The following is an 18,859-nucleotide window of genomic DNA, read 5'->3' on the forward strand; positions in this document are numbered from 1 at the left end:
GGGGGGGGGGGGATTTGGCATAACTCCTGGGAGCCGCTTGCTAATCACCTCTTAAGTCCAGCAGTTCAAGTCCAGCAGTTCATTTTCAGGATCCCCTCCCTTCCCACCTCACCCGCACAATTATTTCATGTTCCTTGACTTTAGAACCCTTCTTACCAAAGCTCAATTCTTGCTTATTTCTCAGTACAAACTGCTTTAATCACATAAGAAACATCCATATCAACTGTCTAAAGAATTGTCAAGATAATGATTCTACACTAGCCCCAAAGAAGTTAATACGGACTTCTTACAAGGGCACATGTCAAGCTGTCCATCCAACTTCCTCACTTATCTGAATGCAGGAATGCTGAGTATTGCTTGTTATCTTAGAGATTAATAAAGCGGTTTCACAGCAACCCTCACTAGCCTATCATTCCCCCACCCAGCTCCAAGGAAGCTGCTTTGGCTAGTTGCAGTATAACCAAGACAATCTTCCCCTCTCAAAGTAAAGAGAAATGGCTTATTTTACGTAACAGATAAATACCACCTGAATCAGAGGTCCTAGAACCACAGAACAGTTAAAATTGATGGTGTATCCCCAGCCCCTACAATAGTATCCAGTACACAAGTATCAAATGATTTTTAAAATATTCTGAACTCTGATTCTGCCTCAGCTATTCTTGGCCTCTTTCCTGGGTACGTCTACAGTAACATCTGATGACTAAATCCATGAGCTTTCCTCTTAAGAAAGCCTCCCATGGTTATTAGAGTCAGTGCAACATTAGCCTGTTAAGTCTCTCCTTTTCCAACAGAGGGGACGTCCATGACATAATCTGCCCTCAGCCAACTCCACACTGCCTAAAGCTCCGACAGGCAGTGAACTTCCCTCCTACCCATCAGATGACTCAATTTGTCCAGCCATATTAGAATGAGAGGTAACATTCCCTGGAGGAGGTTCCCATAATAATGAGCAGCAGAGTTCATGTTAAATACCCTTGGGCTGCTTCACAAGCAAACGATTTACCTGGGCAAAGGAAGGGAAGGGAGAGTCTTCTTCCAGACTCCCAACGCAGAATGAGGGACTGCCCTGACTGGCAGTGGGTGACAGAGGGGTCAGCAGAAAGTCTGAAAGGGAACCAGAGACCTGATTATATTCGTCACGTTCCAAGGAGTGTCCTTAACAAGAAAGATGAGTGAGCCCTGAGTCAGGTCTGGAAAATTACAAATCATCCCCTCAAAAAAAAAAAAAAAAAGCAAACATTGATCCAACTTTCAACTCTCCCATGTTCTTAAAAAGCCAACAATATCACCTGTGAAATCAGTCACTGGTATAGGAAGAGGGAAAAGCTTCATGGTTACAGTAACACTAGGAGTCATGGTAGAATCTACTCCTACCATAAGAAAAAGTCTCTGCTTTTGAAATATTATACTTTTCACAAAGGCTGGCTCTCAAGGCTAGGTACTGTCAGGGACTGGTTTTACACGGATGAAATAGCTCCAAGAAAAAGATAAAATTTTAATCAGCTCAGCCTTTACATTCCCGATAGTAGACACTATGACCTGGGAATATTCAATTAGAATCCAAGACACATCAACAAGATCCAGCATGAGGGTGCAAACTTTCCCCCCATACTCCCGAGGTAATACACTTCTCTATCCTTTCTGACTACAGCTGAACAACTTCCCACAGATGAGTCTATCTACTACCCTGAACAGTGTTGGACAAGAGGGGCCCTGTTCTCTCCCCAGCAGCAGGCCCTCCCGTGGTCAGTACTCTTATTACTAGGACCAACCAATTGCTCTTGCTTAAATACATTAAGAGCTTAAACTTTCAGAAAAGCTGGGTGTAGTGGCTCACGCCTGTAATCCCAGCACTTTGGGAGGCTGAAACGGGCAGATCACCTGAGGTCAGGAGTTCAAGACAAGCCTGGCCAAAGTGGTGAAACCCCATCCCTACTAAAAATACAAAATTAGTTGGGCATGGTGGTGGACACCTGTAATCCCAGCTACTTGAGTACTTGAGAGGCTGAGACAGGAGAATCACCTGAACCTGGGAAGTGGAGGTTGCAGTGAACCAAGATCGTGCCATTGTGCTTCAGCCTGGGTGATAGAGCAAAACTCCATCATAAAAAACAAACGAACAAACAAAAAACGGCTGGGCGCGGTGGCTCATGCCTGTAATCCCAGCACTTTGGGAGGCTGAGGCGGGAAGATCACAAGGTCAGGAGATCGAGACCATCCTGGCTAACACGGTGAAACCCTATCTCTACTAAAAATACAAAAAATTAGCCAGGCATGGTGGCACACGCCTATAGTCCCAGCTACTCGGGTGGCTGGGGCAGGAGAATCGCTTGAACCCACGAGGGGGAGGTTGCATTGAGCCAAAATCGCACCACTGCACTCTAGCCTGGATGACAGAGTGAGACTCCATCAAAAAACAAAACAAGGCCGGGCACGGTGGCTCAAGCCTGTAATCCCAGCACTTTGGGAGGCCGAGACGGGCGGATCACGAGGTCAGGAGATCGAGACCATCCTGGCTAACACGGTGAAACCCCGTCTCTACTAACAATACAAAAAACTAGCCGGGCAAGGTGGCGGGTGCCTGTAGTTCCCAGCTACTTGGGAGGCTGCAGGCAGGGAGAAATTGCCGTAAAACCCGGGAGGCGGAGGCTTGCAGTAGCTGAGATCCGGCCACTCTACTCCAGCCTGGGCCACAAGAGCGAGACTCCGTCTCAAAACAAAATCAAAACAAAACAAAACAAAACAAAAAACAGCTTTCAGGAAGGATAGTATGTGAAAACACAATCTTGGTATCACAGATATGCTGGGCACAGTGGCTCAAGCCTGTAATCCCAGCACATTGGGAGGCCAAGGCAGGCAGATCACTTGAGGCCATGAGTTTGAGACCAGCCTGGCCAACATGGCGAAACCCCACCTCTACTAAAAATACAAAACTTAGCAGAGTATGGTGGTGCATGCCTGTAATCCAGCTACTAGGGAGGCTGAGGCACGAGAATTGCTTCAACATGGGACGCAGAGATTGCAGTGAGCTGAGATTATACCACTGTACTCTAGCTTGGGCTACAGAACGAGACCCTATCTCAAGAAAAGAGAAAAAAAAAAAATGCATATCACAAATAATGTATTTAATGATCTGCCACAGTCCTTCATATGCTCCTTTCTCAGTTAAGCAGAAGAGCATCACAGTAGTGCAGTCCTCAAGAACCAGGTTCTAATCCCAGTTCTTGCCACTAAGTACCTGCCTCAGCCACAAGTTCCTAATCTGCAAAATGATATGCATATGAATACAATGATCACCAAAAGTTTTAAATATTCCAATGATGGACACTTTTTTAAGCCCTACAGAGGCCAGGCGCAGTGGCTCACGCCTGTAATTCCAGCAGTTTGGGAGGCCAAGGCAAGTGGATTGCCTGAGGTTGGCTGGCGGATCCCCTGAGGTCGGGAGTTCGAGACTAGCCTGACCAACATGGAGAAACCCTGTGTCTACTAAAAATACAAAATTAGCCAGGTGTGATGGCACATGCCTGTAATCCCAGCTACTGGGAGGCTGAGGCAGGAGAATCGCTTGAACCCAGGAGGCGGAGGTTGCAGTAAGCCGAGATTGCACCATTGCACTCCAGCCTGGGCAACAAAAGCGAAACTCCATCTAAAACAAAACAAAACAAGAATGCCTGAGAAATCAGTCACACGCAACAAAAAGTATCTCTCTTGGCCAGGTGCAGTGGCTCACACCTGTAATCCCAGCACTCTGGGAGGCTCAGGCAGGAGGATCACTTGAGCCCAGGAGTTCAAGATTGCAGTGAGCTATGATTGCACCACAGCACTGAGCAAGACCCTATCTCTTAAAAGCAAACAGGCTGGGTGCAACAGCTCCCACCTGCAATCCCAGCACTTTGGGAGGTTGAGGTAGGCAGATCACTTGAGGCCAGGAGTTCGAGACCAGCCTGGCCAACATGGAGAGACTGTTTCTACTAAAAATACAAAAATTAGCCAGGCTTGGTGACGCACACCTGTAATCCCAGCTAATCAGGAGGCTGAGGCAGGAGAATTGCTTGAACCCAGGAGGCAGAGGTTGCAGTTAGCTGAGACTGCACCAGTGCACTCCAGCCTGGGTGACAGAGCTACACCCCATTCAAAAAAAAAAAAAAATAAGCCGTCTGTCAGGCTTATCAGATGAAGATCACAAAAGAGAATTCTCTGAAATTATAGTATCTCTTTAAGTGTTTAATTTCATAACACTTTAAACATTCTTTATATATAAGACAAACTTTTTTAAGACTAAAGGCCCATTTGAACATTTCAATCCAGTCTCATTCCTTAGAATGTAACACTACCACCAATTTGGAACACATCTGTCTCAGTATTTTTTTTTTTCTCCACAGGGTCTGGCCGTGTTGCCCAGGCTGGAGTGCAGTGGCCCAATCTGGGCTCACTGCAACCTTTGCCTCCTAGGCTCAGTCAAGTCACACCCCCACCTCAGCCTCCCGAGTAGCTGGGACTACAGGTGCACACTACCACACCCGGCTAAATTTCATATTTTTTGTAGAGACAAAATTTGGTTGGTCTTGAATGCCTGAGCTCAAGGGGATCTGCCCACCTCGGCCTCCCAAACTGCTAAGATTACAGGTATGAGCCACCGTGCCTGGCCTTCAATTCTCTTCTATACATTTCATATTTTTTTATTTCCTCCCCTGCCTTCTAGCAGAAGTTTTTCCATGCATTTACATATATATATATATATATATACCCATAATGAAATGCTTTAGTTTTGTGTTGGTGGTGTTTTTAAAAACCCACAAATATTTATTCTTGTTCTACAAATTATCTTCCCATTAGTACATGAATAGAACTATTCCCTTCTTCAACAGGTGTGAATTTTTTTTTTTGAGACAAAGTCTCTTTGTTGCCCAGGCTGGAGTGCAGTGGTGTAACCTTGTCTCACTGCGACCTCTGCCTCCCAGGTTCAAGCAAGTCTTGCCTCAGCTTCCTGAGTAGCTAGGACTACAGGCGCCTGCCACCATGCCCAGCTAAGTTTTGTATTTTCAGTAGAGACAGGGTTTCATGGTGTTGGTGAGGCTGGTCTTGAACTCCTGACCTCGTGATCCACCCACCTCAGCTTCCCAAAGTGCTAGGATTACAGGCATGAGTCACCACGTCCGGCCTTTTGGTGTGGAACATTTTATAGTATAAATACTATAATTCAGTCATTTTCTTATTGGTAGGCTTTCCAACCTTTTTCTTTTTTTGGAGCTATTATAAACAATGCTACAATAAAGAGACATGTACAAAGAGGTTTAGGCATGCAGGGGAGTATCTCAAACATAAAAACTAGAAACAAAAACAGCTGGGTTAAAGGGAAGAATCCAGGTTCAACTATACTGCCTAAAGAGCTCCTTGAGATGCTTAGAAGCTGGCAGGGTAAAGCAGTCAGCATAGCAAGTGGGAAGGATGAATAAACATTAAGAATTTGATGTACCTCAGGACTACCAAAGTAAGGTTATGCCCCTGAAGTCCACACCATGCTGAGTGGGCCGGGATTGTAAATTCAGACACCAAAGCTTTGCATAAGGTCTATCGGATGGGTGAATTTATTAAATTTCACCTGTTTACCTGCATGAGAACCTGGACTTCTGCTGAGAGGAGAAAGGGAGAGGGCCCCGTGGCCCTCGGTGCTGGTGGGACCCAAAGCAGAATCGGAGGAGCAGGTATAAGAATTGAAGGCAGGAAACTGCTGTAGATTCTCGAGGGGAATGTGGACTTCTGGATCTGCAAAGGAAAGATAACCCTTGTAAACGCATTCACAGAATTCTTCAATTTTTTCTTTTTCTTTTTTGAGACAGGGTCTCACTCTGTCACCCAAGCTGGAGTGTAGTGATACGATCTCTGTTCACTGCATTCTCTGCCTCCCAGGCTCAAGCGATCCTCCTACCTCAGCCTCCTGAGTAGCTGGGACCACAGGCACGTGCCACCATGCCCAGCTAATTTTTTGAATTTTTAAAGAGATGAGGTTTCACCATGTTGCCCAGCTTGGTCTTGAACTCCTGAGCTCAAATGATCTGCCCATCTTGGCCTCCCAAAGTGTTGGGATTATAGATGTGAGCCACCACGCCTGGCCTGAATTTTTCAAATAGTTTCCAACAGTTGAAGACACCATACATGCATACCCCCAAAAGATCTAGAGGATGCAGACAAGCTAAAACCCAAATTACAATACTGTCCTTCTATAATGTCTTTAATATAGTTAACCTTGTTCTAACTATTAATAATTGAGGCTGGGTGACAAACATGGGGGTTAATTACACTGTTCTACTTGTCTTGATATTTCCATAATAAAAAGGTTAAAACAAAAAATCCTATTCCTGAAATATCAGTTTTCTCAAAGTTCAGGACATGTGCCAAACACCTACACAGCGTTGGGACCCCAAGTATACACTTACCCCACTTGAGATATAAAATGTATGTTTCCATGCCATATGGAGTCAAAACACCAAGGACTCAATTCCTTGTTTTCTGGTGGATAATGGGACCTCATATCCCACTAATCCCCTGGATTAAATGAAGCTTATTTTGAAGAACCAGATCAAAAGGCTGTGCTTACTGCTATGAAAGATCTCTTAAATCCAACTTCCTGCACTTCCTAGTCTATCAAGGTTTCCATCTTATCAGACCCTCCTGGCAGACTTGCTGTGTACAGCTATCCCCTTTAATACAGAGTCAGAGGTAAGGTCAGTGATCCAGAAAGCATGGGGAACAATGGCCCCCAGCATTCTTAGCAAAGCCCCAATTCCCATCTCTTGAACAGGTTTATATCACCCACTATTACCAAGGCTGAATTTAATCTTCATCTTTACTATGTGCTAGGCACTTTGACCCATATTAACTCATTACATTTGCAAGCAAGACTATTAAGGAGGTGCTCTCATGATTCATTTAAAAGTTGAAGAAAACAAGTCGCTAAGGTCTGGCTCCCGGGTCTCAGACAGAGTTCCATACAATGATGTACAGCAGTACTAGTCAAAGATAAGAGTTCCTGAACTTACACTTGCCCTGTTTCTTGTTCTCCTCTATTTCAATCCTGCGCTCTCGGCGGCGTTCCTCCCGAGCCTTCTTTTGGCGCTGACGTTTCCTCTTCTCAATGTCATCTGCGGATTGGTCAGGTTGTAAAGAGGTAGACCCAGGACAACCTAGCCATTACCTCCTCCCAGTATTAGCAGCTAAGCCCACACCAGTAGGCCCAGCTGGACTAGATGAACAGATGAAGTGTTTAGGAGGTACTAGGACTCATGATACAGTTCCATAAGTTTCCTCCCACACTGTGTTTCTAGCCACAAGCATCCCTGAACCCTACTATAAAGAGAAGCAGAGCAGGGGCATTCTCACCTGAGAACATCTCTAGGGTTTCCTTAGAGACCACAGGAGGTTGCAAAGCCAGTTCACAGATGCTGAACTCACAGGTGAGTGGCAAGTGAGAGAGATATCTATGACGCTGTCGAACATCCTACATTGGAAAAAGGACCGATACTCAACTAAAGCAAACCTAACTCTGAAAGCAGGGGGTCCTAACCCAGATATCCAACAATATATACATAACACAGCCAGCACTGGGGCTGAAAACAGTAGTGCTCAATTATCCTCATTTTGAAAAGTCAAAGAGAAACTGTCAACCTACAGCAAAGTGGAATAAGCAACCAAATCCAGTTAATTTTGGTTTGTGCTGCAAAGGAGTTAATTGAGTCCAGCAACAAATAATCTAAAACCAATCAGCCGTTTCTGATTTTAAGGGCCCACTGCTGAGGGGATGAACAGCGAAGATAAAAGTTATTTGTTGGTGGAAAAACAGAACTGAAAAAAGTGGGAACCACTGACAGAGTAACTGGGAAGGAAGGTAAAGCAGATCTCCCTACTGAAAGACACTTGGCCTGAAATAGTAGAAAATGAAGCCCAATTTTTTCTTTTTTTTGAGACATGGTCTTGCTCTGTCACCCAGGCCAGCTCACTGCAGACTTGATCTCCCGGGCTAAGGTGATCCTTCTGCCTCAGCCTTCTGAGTAGCTGGGACTACAGGTGCACACCATCACACCCAGCTAATTTTTTTTGTATCTTTTGTAGAAATGCCCTGGCTGGTCTGAAACTCCTAGCCTCAAGCAATCTGCCTGCCTAAGCCTCCCAAAAGTGCTGGGATTACAGGTGTGAGCTACCACACCCAGCCCATTTATTTTCGTTTCTATTCTTTTCCTGCATGTTTGATGAAAAATTTATAGTACTCAAAGAGTCTAATTTTAAATCTTACAACAAATTTGTGACACTTCTCCCAAGCAATGAGGAGGAAAAGAAACAAAAATAAACTCCATCTTGAGTAAAAAAGAAATATCTACATCCCCAAACTACAATCAATGAAGCAGGGAGCAGCACTCATGCTGAGGGGGCACCTCACTTACAAAGAATTCACAGCACCATCACTGACAGAAAGACTAAAAATACAAAAACTAAAGGCCTTGAAGGTTTGTGAACTTAGGATGGCTAAGCCTACCTCAAAGAGATTAGGTTAATATTGCTGCCTGACCCTCCATTTCTAGAGGAAGGCCTCACCTCAGACATGGAGTAGCCAGCAATCTCCACCACAGTTGCTGAGATCTTCTCAGGGCTCCTCTCCAGGCTGCCGTACTCCCGCACAAGGCAGCGCACATTCACGGGGTGCAGGAACATGTGCTGCCCATCTTCCGCTGAGGACAAGAGGCTCTATCACACACCAGTCTTGGCCAGTCCCCAGAACGCCCCTCACCCCTCCCCATGCCCAAGGGCTCAAGCCACCCAAGCCCCTGGATCTAGTGGTGCTCCTCTGCTTAGAGCACAGGGTCACATCTGAAACACCTCTGTGGCAACCCAGCCCTCTCCTCAGGCACCCTCACCTTGGTAAAAGTAGTAACAAGGAGAGCTGCTGAGGCGTGTGAAGCCTGGCTTGGTGATGGGTTCCTGCTGGCTGGACTCAGTGCAAATGGTTCCCTCTTTAAGATTGTCATCTGCTAACTCCAAGTCATCACAGGCCTCTGGCAACCCCTCAGGCTCTGGTTCAGACACTGTTTCCTCCTCCTCTACCAGAGGGAGAGCAAGAGGTCTAGGAGTGTCCAGAGAACAAACTTCCGTAGTTTCTTCATCGAAGGCAGACAGATACTCCAGCACACCCTGTTGCAGCAAACTCTAGATCAACAGAAAGTATATCTCCTGCTTTCCGAAAGCAATGTGGCAAATGTAGGCCTAAGAACCAAGCTCCCTAGATGTTTATCTTAGCTGTCGTGTTCACTGATTTAACACCCCTGGGGAAAGAACTAATAACAAGCATACAGAAAATACTCATTGTCCCCTCTTCTCTTGAGAAGGTTTAGATCTCACAGTAATGCCTACCAGCTCAATGACAGTATTTGAGGAATGGCAGCCACTTAGTAACAGGAACACACTAACCTTCCTGGGTTGAAAAACAGACGCCTTCGCCAAGGGAGCCATCAGCACCAGTTGTTCCAAAGCAGCCACAACACCAGTGACCTCCCCTCTGCTTCCAGCCAATCCCGACAGAGCCTCTTCCCGAGTCTAACGTGGCCAGAGAAAACACCAGAGAAAGTTAAGTTTCCAGAAACACACTTAGCTTGAAGGGCAAGGGCTTAGAATGGCCTCTCAACAGGACCGAAAGTTAAAAGGCAATGAGACCCAATGGGAAGGAGGTTAGGTGCTTAAATATCTCAACTTGGAGGGAAACAGGAAGCAAAAAGCATGCAATACCCACTAAGAATTGGAATCTGCTTAGAATCTGACACTGTGGAATGTAAATTAGTTCAGCCACTGTGGTGATTCCTCAAAGACCTAAAGACAGAAATACCATTTCACCCAGCAATCCCATTACTGGGTATATAGCCAAAGGAATATAAATCATTCTACTATGAAGACACATACGGCCAGGTGTGGTGGCTCATGCCTGTAATCCCAGCACTTTGGGAGCCTGAGGTGGGCAGATCACCTGAGGTTGGGAGTTCAAGACCACACTGACCAACATGGAGAAACCCCATCTCTACTAAAAATACAAAATAACCCAGGCATGGTGGGGCATGCCTGTAATTCCTGCTACTCGGGAAGCTGAGGCAGGAGAATCACTTGAACCTGGGAGGCAGAGGTTGTGATGAGCCAACATCACGCCACTGCACTCCAGCCTGGGCAACAAGAGTGAAACTCCGTCTCAAAAAAAAAAAAAAAAAAAAAGGAAAACCAAATATCGCATGCATGTTCTCACTTCCAAGTGGGAGCTAAATGACGAAAACACGGACACATAGAGGGGAACAAACAAAAACTGAGGCCTATCAGAGGGTGCAGAGTGGGAGGAGGGAGAGGATAAGGAAAAATAACTAATGGGTACTAAGCTTAATACCTGGGTGAGAATCTGTATAACAAACCCCTATGACATAACCTGCATTTGTACCCCTGAACTTAAAAGTTAAAAAAAAAAAAAAGAATCTGACACTGACAACACTACAAAAAACTTCCAGAACAGAAATCTAAGAACATGAAACTAACCTAGTTTTTACAAACTATGCTCAGACAGAGGCCCATAGTAGTAGGAAGGGTTTAGCTAACCCCACCTCAGCCTGGACAGTTCTAATTCTATGTAGCCTTTCTTATGCCTGTAATGGCATTTGAACAAATATGGCTGCAATGTATTAGAGAAAGAAAGCAAAAGTTAAATATACAGGACTCTAACCAAGGAGCCCTTGGGAGTCAGGGAGAAGGGAATTCAAATACCAGCTGCATCCCTTACTAGCAAATTACCCAACCCATGATTCTGTTTCCTCATCCATGAAAGGGGACAGTGCTATCTACCACACTAGAAGTTTAAGTGAGATAAATGTGCATAGCACCGGTCCTATCAAATGCTAATTACTCAATAAATATGGGCTTCTACTGCTCTAAGCTAGATCAGTGGTTCCAGTAGTGTGGTCTGAGGATGAGCAGCCATCAGAATCACCCTAGAACTTGTTATAATGCAAATTACTGAGCCTACTGAGCTTAACCTATGCAATCAGTATCTCAAGGCGGGGCCTAACAACCAGTGGTTGTGATGCTTCAAAATTTCCTGTTGTGGAAGATACAAGACCCAGGGAATTCTATCCTTGTGTAATTCTTGCCGTTTCAGGTACTCCTAAGGCATACTGGGCAGGCCATAATACTTTCTCCACAATCTCTCTCAAAACACCTCTAGAATAGAACATTAAGTATTTTCCCGGAAAACAAAAAACTCTCCCTTGCTTTAAGAACATAGCTAATCTAAAAAACTCCATTGTCACAATTAGTTATAAAACCATTTTGACTTGCTCCTTTCAGCTCTAGAAAGAGCTTTAAAAGCCCTAGGTTAAACCTTCTCTGCTGTCATCAAACAAAGCCCAAAACAAATGGACTTTTTTAGCCATTTTCTGCTTATTGTCTTAAATGTGGAATGGAACTAATTTAACCCCAGTGTCCATCAACTCACCCCCAACACAGTGAAAAGGTTTAGCATTTCTGGTTTTCACCAGAGACCGCCGAGAGAGTGAAAAGGTTTTAGCGTCTTCAATGCATCCTCTCACCTTGAGCTCCTGGATAGCTGCCTCAATAAAGCAGGACTCGGGAGTGTGCTTCTCCTCTGCCAGCTGCTGCTCTAGTGCTACTTTCTCCTCCAGAACTACCCGGTGCAGCACCTGCTCCTTAGAGGCCAGCAGCAACTTGGAGTACTGGCTGTGTTGTTCATCTATAAGAAGGCCAGCAAGACCAAAGAAATGCAACACTCAAAGCTCATGATGGTGTAGCTAAATAAAAATTTTCAAATACAGCCTTTTCTCTGGGGTGAAAATGGGATAATTCCCTAGAAAATAATTTAACAACTGTCTTAAAATAAGTTCTGTAGCTCTGTTCTTGATACAAGAAATCTTTTTTTTTTTTCTGAGACGGAGTCTCGCTCTGTCGCCCAGGCTGGAGTGCAGTGACCGGATCTCAGATCACTGCAAGCTCCACCTCCCGGCTTATGCCATTCTCCTGCCTTAGCCTCCAAGTAGCTGGGACTACAGGCGTCTGCCACCTCGCCCGGCTAGTTTTTTGTCTTTTTTAGTAGAGACGGGGTTTCACCATGTTAGCCAGGATGGTCTTGATCTCCTGACCTCGTGATCCGCCGGTCTCGCATCCCAAAGTGCTGGGATTACAGGCTTAAGCCACCGCGCCCAGCCTTGACACAAGAAATCTAAGAAACCCAGAGATGCAGTCAAAACTTTAGTCACACAATGTTTATTATTACAGCATTGTATGTAATATCAGAGAAACTCAAACCAGCCAGGCACCGTGGCTCACACCTGTAATCCCAGCACTTTGGGAGGTCGAGGCGGGTGGATCACTTGAGGTCAGGAGTTCGAGACTAGCCTGACCAACATGGTGAAACCCCGTCTCTATTACAGACACAAAAAATTAGTTGGGCGTGGTGGTGCATGCCTGTAATCCCAGCTACTTGGAAGGATGAGGCAGGAAAACTGCTTGAACCCGGGAGCCAGGGGTCGCAGTGAGCCAAGATCATGCCACTGCACTCCAGCTTGAGCAACAAAAGCAAAACTCTGTCTCAAAAAAAAAAGAAAAAGAAAAAGCAAAGCTCAAACCAACCAGTAAAACCAACAATAAATAAAGAAATGGTGGCCCAGCGCAGTGGCTCACACCTGTAATCCCAGCACTTTGGGAGGCTGAGGCAGGTGGATTGCCTGAAGTTGGGAGTTCGAGACCAGCCTGGCCAACATGGAGAAATCCCATCTCTACTAAAAATACAAAAAATTAGCTGGGCATGGTGACAGGCGCCTGCAATCCCAGCTACTAGGGAGGCTGGGGTAAGAGAATCACTTGCACCCAGGAGGCGGAGGTAAGCTGAGATCACGCCATTGCACTCCAGCCTGGGCAACAAGTGCAAAACTCTGTCTCAAAAAATAAAATTAATAAAAATAAGACCAGGCAGAGCACAGTGGCTCACGCCTGTAATCCCAGCACTTTGGCTGAGGTGGGCGGATCACAAGATCAAGAGATCGAGACCATCCTGGCCAACATGGTGAAACTCCATCTCTACTAAAAACACAAAAATTAGCCAGGCGTGATGGTGGGTGCCTGTAATCTCAGCTACTCAGGAGGCTGAGGCAGGAGAATCTCTTGAAACTGGGAGGTGGAGGTTGCAGTGAGCCGAGATCACACCATTGCACTCCAGAATGGGCAACAGAGCGAGACTCTGTCTCAAAAAAAAAAAAGAAGTTCAAGACCAGCTTAGCAACACAGCAAGACCTCATCTCTGCCAAAAATAAAAAATTAACTACACCACCATACCCAGTTAACATTTTAAATTAAAATTTTAATTTTAAATTAAATTTAAATTTAATTGTAATTAATTAATGGGAGGCTGAGGCAGGAGCATTTGAGCCTAGGAGGTCGAGGCTGCAGTGAACCGTGACCATGCCACTGCACTCCAGCCTGGGCGACAAAAAGAAGAGTTAATGACATGATAGTATGTTCATTAACCAAAATTCTGTGGACACTGAAAATGGTTTTCTTATTTATTTTGAGATGGAGTCTCCCTCTGTCACCCAGGCTGGAGTGCAGTGGTGCAATCTCAGTTCACCACAACCTCCACCATCATCCTGTGTTCATGCAATTCTTCTGCTTAGCCTCCTGAGTAACTGGGATTTAGGCACGTGCCACCACACCAAAAATTTTTTTTTTTTTAAGTAGAGATGGATTTTCACCATGTTGGCCAGGCTGGTCTCCAACTCCTGACCTCAAGTGATCCACCCGCGTCGGTCTCCCAAAGTGCTGAGATTACAGGCGTGAGCCACCGTACCCGGCCTAGAAGTGTTTTTCTAAGTGGTCAATTAGGGACATGGAGAAATACAGATGGTGACTTGCAAATCAAATCCCAATCTCACAAAAATATACATGCATAGAAAAAATATATATAGATAAGGTTCTGGGGTGCCTTTGAATAAAGAGATCATGGATGACTTATTTGTTTTACTTCCCTCCTCCACATTTTCTGTACTTTTATTTATTTATTTATTTAATTTATTTATTTATTTATTTTTTGAGAGACAGAGTCTCACTTGTGTCGCCCAGGCTGGTTCTAGCAATTCTCCTGCCTCAGCTGCTGAGTAGCTGGAACTAGAGGCGCACGCCGCCACACCCAGCTAATTTTTTGTATTTTAGTGGAGACAGGTTTCACTGTGTTGCCCAGGCTGGTTTGGAACTCCTGAGCTCAGGTAATCCACCCGCTTTGGCCTCCCAAAGTGCTAGGATTACAGGCGTGAGCCACTGTGCCCGGCCCACATTTTCTGTACTTTCTAAGTAGCTTAAAACAATGTTATCTTCAGACCTCCTTGATATGCCGTTTTCCTACCCTCAAATATCCTAGTATCTGCCCAGAGATAACATTTGCAAATTTGATTATGTATCCTTCAAACCTTTTTCTATATAATTATATACCCATGTTTATAAAGAAATAAAGGTTTTGGCGGGGTGCAGTGGCTCACGCCTGTAATCCCAGCACTGTGGGAAGCCAAGGTGGGCGGATCATGAGGTCAGGAGATGGAGACCATCCTGGCTAACACGGTGAAACCCCGTCTCTACTAAAAATACAAAAAATTAGCCGGGTGTGGTAGTGGGCACCTGCAGTCCCAGCTACATGGGAGGCTGAGGCAGAAGAATGGCGTGAACCCGGGAGGCGGAGCTTGCAGTAAGCCAAGATCACGCCACCGCACTCCAGCCTCGGTGATAGAACGAGACTCAGTCTCAAAAAAAAAAAAAGAAAAAGAAAAAGAAATAAAGGTTTCATCATAAATAACAAACAATAACATCTTGTTCTGCAGCTTATTTTCATTTCAGTCTCAAAAAAAAAAGAAAATCTCAGATACAAGTTTCATTCTCATAAAATCAAACTGGCCGGGCACGGTGGCTAGTGCTTGTAATCCCAGCACTTTGGGAGGCAAGGCGGGCGGATCACCTAAGCTCGGGAGTTCAAAAATAGCCTGCCAACATGGTGAAATCCCATCTCAACTAAAAATACAAACTTAGGCAGGTGTGGTGGTGTGCACCTGTAGTCCCAGCTACTCGGGAGGCTGACGCATGTGAATCGCCTGAACCCGGGAGGCGGAGGTTGCAGTGAGCCAAGATTGTGCCACTACACTCTAGCCTGTGTGACAGAGCCAGACTCCGTCTCAAAAAAAATAAAATAAAAATAAAATTTATATTTTATAGCGTCTATCATTTCAGCCTGGCTCAAAAATCCACCCATATCTTGAGAAATTTTTTTAAAATTAATACACATTTTTAATGTTTTAAGTTGTTAAACATTTAAACAGTCAAAATCACTAGGAAAAAAATATTACATACAGATATTTACCACCCAAATGAGAACACACAATCCTTCAGACAGTTGCACATCTGAGGATTTACAAAAAAATTATATTTTCTTTTAAATAAAAGGGTTAAAACTTTCAGATTTTTTATTTACTTCTTCAATCTATCTGGAATTAATTTCATGAATGGTATGAAATAGGAATCTAATTTTATTTTTTCCTTAGGAAGAATCAATTGTTGCAATATCATTTATTGAGAAATCTATCTTTTCCTCAGAGACTGAAATGCTATTTTAATCAAATGCTCACTTCTGTATGAAACACAGGGAATACATCTCTGGCATTCATTGTGAGCACTTATCACACTCTTTATCCTAATGGCCAGTCTACCAGTCTGTCTCTTTTATCAGACTACTGAGTTTCTCGACAACAGGCACCAAGACTGGCTGACTACAGAATCCCTAAGACTGGGCACAGTGAAAGACGCTATGCAATAAAACTTTGTGAAATGAAAAATTAGGATGTATATATTAAACAAACTTGAAACAAATAATTAATCTACTCTGTACAAACTCCATGCTAACCTACTGGAATCCTATGACTAATGTGAACATGCTAGATCTGCCTTGCCCAAAGACTTAACTTTCCGACACTATGTATCTATTCAATCACCTTAAAGGATGTACCCAGGATTACTTGTCCCCAAAATTTGAAGAACTCACCTCCTAGATGAATGGGATGGTCTACATTCATCCATTTGGATTTGGGCAAAGCCACCAACACCCCTTTCTCCCTCTTCATCAGCTGCATCGTAATGGTATCACCAACAACATACTGACGTGACTCTGTGGCAACAACACTGAAACATGGACATTTATATGTAGCAGGGCAAGGAGTGAACAGACTGGGATCTAATTGAGTAAATGTCTCAATCTCACCTCTTGAGATCCTTCTTATGCACAGAACTGTAACAGATGGGACATTTACTCCACATCTTCTCACTCAGTGAAAGATAGTGCAGGATGCATGCCCAGCAGAAGATGTGTCCACAACGAGTTATCTTGGCTGCAGTAGGTGGATAGAGGCATATTGGGCAAGATGGCACTTCATGGCTACAAATGCGCTGAAACAAAATGCCACCAGAAGGTTCACTGCTTGCAGAATTGATTACGGACTATTAAAGTGACAGGCCTCTCTACTCTTTCATCCCCATCTCTCATCCCTCTCATCTCTATCCCTGTACATCCTTACACTCAACATATCTTCCTAAAACTGTTTAACAGTGTAGATACATGTATGATAGCTTTGTATGATAGCTTTTTTTTTTTTTTTTTTTGAAATGGAGTCTCGCTCTGTCGCCCAGGCTGGAGTGCAGTGGCGCAATCTCGGCTCACTGCAACAAGCTCCGCCTCCTGGGTTCACACCATTCTCCTGCCTCAGCCTCCGAGTAGCTGGGACTATGGGCATCCGCCACAATGCCCACCTAATTTTTTTCTGTTTTTAGTAGAGACGGGGTTTCACCCTGTTAACCAGGATGGTCTCAATCTCCTGACCTTGTGATCCACCTGCCTCAGCCTCCCAAAGTGCTGGGATTACAGGCGTGAGCCACCACGCCCGGCTTTGTATGACAGCTTTTTAAGCAAATCACTAAGGAAACCATAATAACGGTTTAATATAATAAAACTAATACACGACAGGTATCTGGGGGGTTCTACTTTACATAGAAAAAAATTACAAATCACTATATTCCCATTTATAAAAAAACTTAATTTGTATGCATAAAGGCCTAAAAGGGTCTAGAAGTAATCTACCAGTAATTTCCAACAGAGAACACATTAAAAGACTTCACTTCATGTGACTAATTTTTTTTTTAATAAAACAAGTTTTATGCCTTCTATGCCATTCTCAGATGATTTTATACACTTTGACAGTAGTGAGAGTCCAAGCTTTAAGGTCAAAAGCCCCTGCTCATACAAAAAAAAAAAGGGCCCATCAATTTGAAATTATTGTTCTTCAACAGATACTCTATTAGGACCAACAAGGGGATACCAAGAGTTTGTAACTTCAGTAGAAAATACATCAGTGGCGGCCAGGCGCGGTGGCTCACGCCTGTAATCCCAGCACTTTGGGAAGCCGAGACGGGGAGATCATGGGGTCAGGAGATCGAGACCATCCTGGCTAACACGGTGAAATCCCATCTCTACTAAAAATAGAAAACTAGCCGGGCGTGTGGTGGGCGCCTGTAATTCCAGCTGCTCGGGAGGCTGAGGCGAGAGAATGGCGTGAACCCAGGAGGCGGAGCTTGCAGTGAGCTGAGATCGCGCCACTGCACTCCAGCCTGGGCAACAGAGCAAGACTCCGTCTCAAAAAAAAAAAAAAAAAAAGAAAATACACCAGTGGCTTTGAAAGTGCAACTGAAGCTGGGTGTGGTGGCTCACACCTGTAATCCCAACACTTTAGGAGGCCGAGACAGGTCGATCACTTGAGGCTGGGAGTTTGAGACAAGCCTAGACAACACAGTGGAACCCCATCTCTAATAAAAATACAAAAATTAGCCAGGCATAGTGGTGCGCACCTGTAATCCCAGCTACTCAGGAGGCTGAGGCACGAGAATTGCTTGAACCCAAGAGATGGAGGTTACAGTGAGCCGACATCGCGCCACTGCACTCCAGCTGGGCCGATACAACAAGACTGTCTCAAAAAAAAAAAAAAAAAAAAAAACGCCAGGCACAACGGCTCATGCCTATAATCCCACCACTTTGGGAAGCCGAGGCAGGAGGATCACCTGAGGTCAGGAATTCAAGACCAGCCTGACCAACACGGAGAAACCCCATCTCTACTAAAAAAAAATTAGCCGGGAATGGTGGTATTATGCCTATAGTCCCAGATACTTAGGAGGCTGAGGCAGGAGAATCTCTTGAACCTGGGAGGTGGAGGTTGCAGTGAGCTGAGATCGCACCACTGTACTCCAGTCTAGGCAACAAGAGCGAAACTCCTTTTAAAAAAAAAAAAAAAGTACAACTGGGCCAGGCACGGTGACTCACGTCTGTAACCCCAACACTTTGGAAGACTAAGGTGGGTGGATCACTTGCAGTCAGGAGTTCAAAACCAGCCTGGCCAACAAGGTGAAACCCCTTCTCTACTAAAAATACAAAAATTAGTCAGGCGTGGTGGCTGGCGCTTGTAATCCCAGCTACTTAGGAAGCTGAGGCACGAGAATTGCTTGAACCCTGGAGGCAGAGGTTGCAGTGAGCCAAGATCACGCCACTGTACTCTGGCCTGGGCAACAGAGTGAGACTCTGTCTCAAAAAAAGAAAAGTACAGCCGGGCGCGGAGGCTCACGCCTGTAATCCCAGCACTTTGGGAGGCCGAGGTGGGGGATCACGAGGTCAGGAGATCGAGACCATCCTGGTTAACACGGTGAAACCCCATCTCTACTAAAAATACAAAAAATTATCCAGGTGTGGTGGTAC

At 44.8% G+C, this 18,859-nt stretch overlaps 1 protein-coding gene across 5 annotated transcripts in view; it reads right to left on the bottom strand.

The window, feature by feature from the left end:
* RNF10 (ring finger protein 10) overlaps window positions 1-18,859 on the bottom strand; it is a 53,521-nt gene that overhangs the window by 7,299 nt on the left and 27,363 nt on the right. For 2 of the 5 annotated variants that reach the window (XM_017872114.1, XM_017872116.1), the window contains 10 exons: window positions 16,325-16,509; window positions 16,109-16,245; window positions 11,607-11,767; window positions 9,460-9,585; window positions 8,910-9,198; window positions 8,590-8,723; window positions 7,381-7,498; window positions 7,041-7,142; window positions 5,611-5,766; window positions 1,004-1,104 (listed from right to left, as the gene is read on the bottom strand). In XM_017872114.1, coding sequence (XP_017727603.1) covers window positions 1,004-1,104; window positions 5,611-5,766; window positions 7,041-7,142; window positions 7,381-7,498; window positions 8,590-8,723; window positions 8,910-9,198; window positions 9,460-9,585; window positions 11,607-11,767; window positions 16,109-16,245; window positions 16,325-16,509 — 1,509 coding nt within the window. The remainder of the gene's footprint in view (window positions 1-1,003; window positions 1,105-5,610; window positions 5,767-7,040; window positions 7,143-7,380; window positions 7,499-8,589; window positions 8,724-8,909; window positions 9,199-9,459; window positions 9,586-11,606; window positions 11,768-16,108; window positions 16,246-16,324; window positions 16,510-18,859) is intronic. The other 3 variants (XM_017872115.1, XR_001885605.1, XM_017872117.1) reach the window with 3 other exon arrangements.

Source organism: Rhinopithecus bieti, unplaced genomic scaffold, assembly GCF_001698545.2.
Source record: "Rhinopithecus bieti isolate Rb0 unplaced genomic scaffold, ASM169854v2 scaffold_6776, whole genome shotgun sequence".
In the NCBI taxonomy this organism is placed as follows: domain Eukaryota; kingdom Metazoa; phylum Chordata; class Mammalia; order Primates; family Cercopithecidae; genus Rhinopithecus; species Rhinopithecus bieti.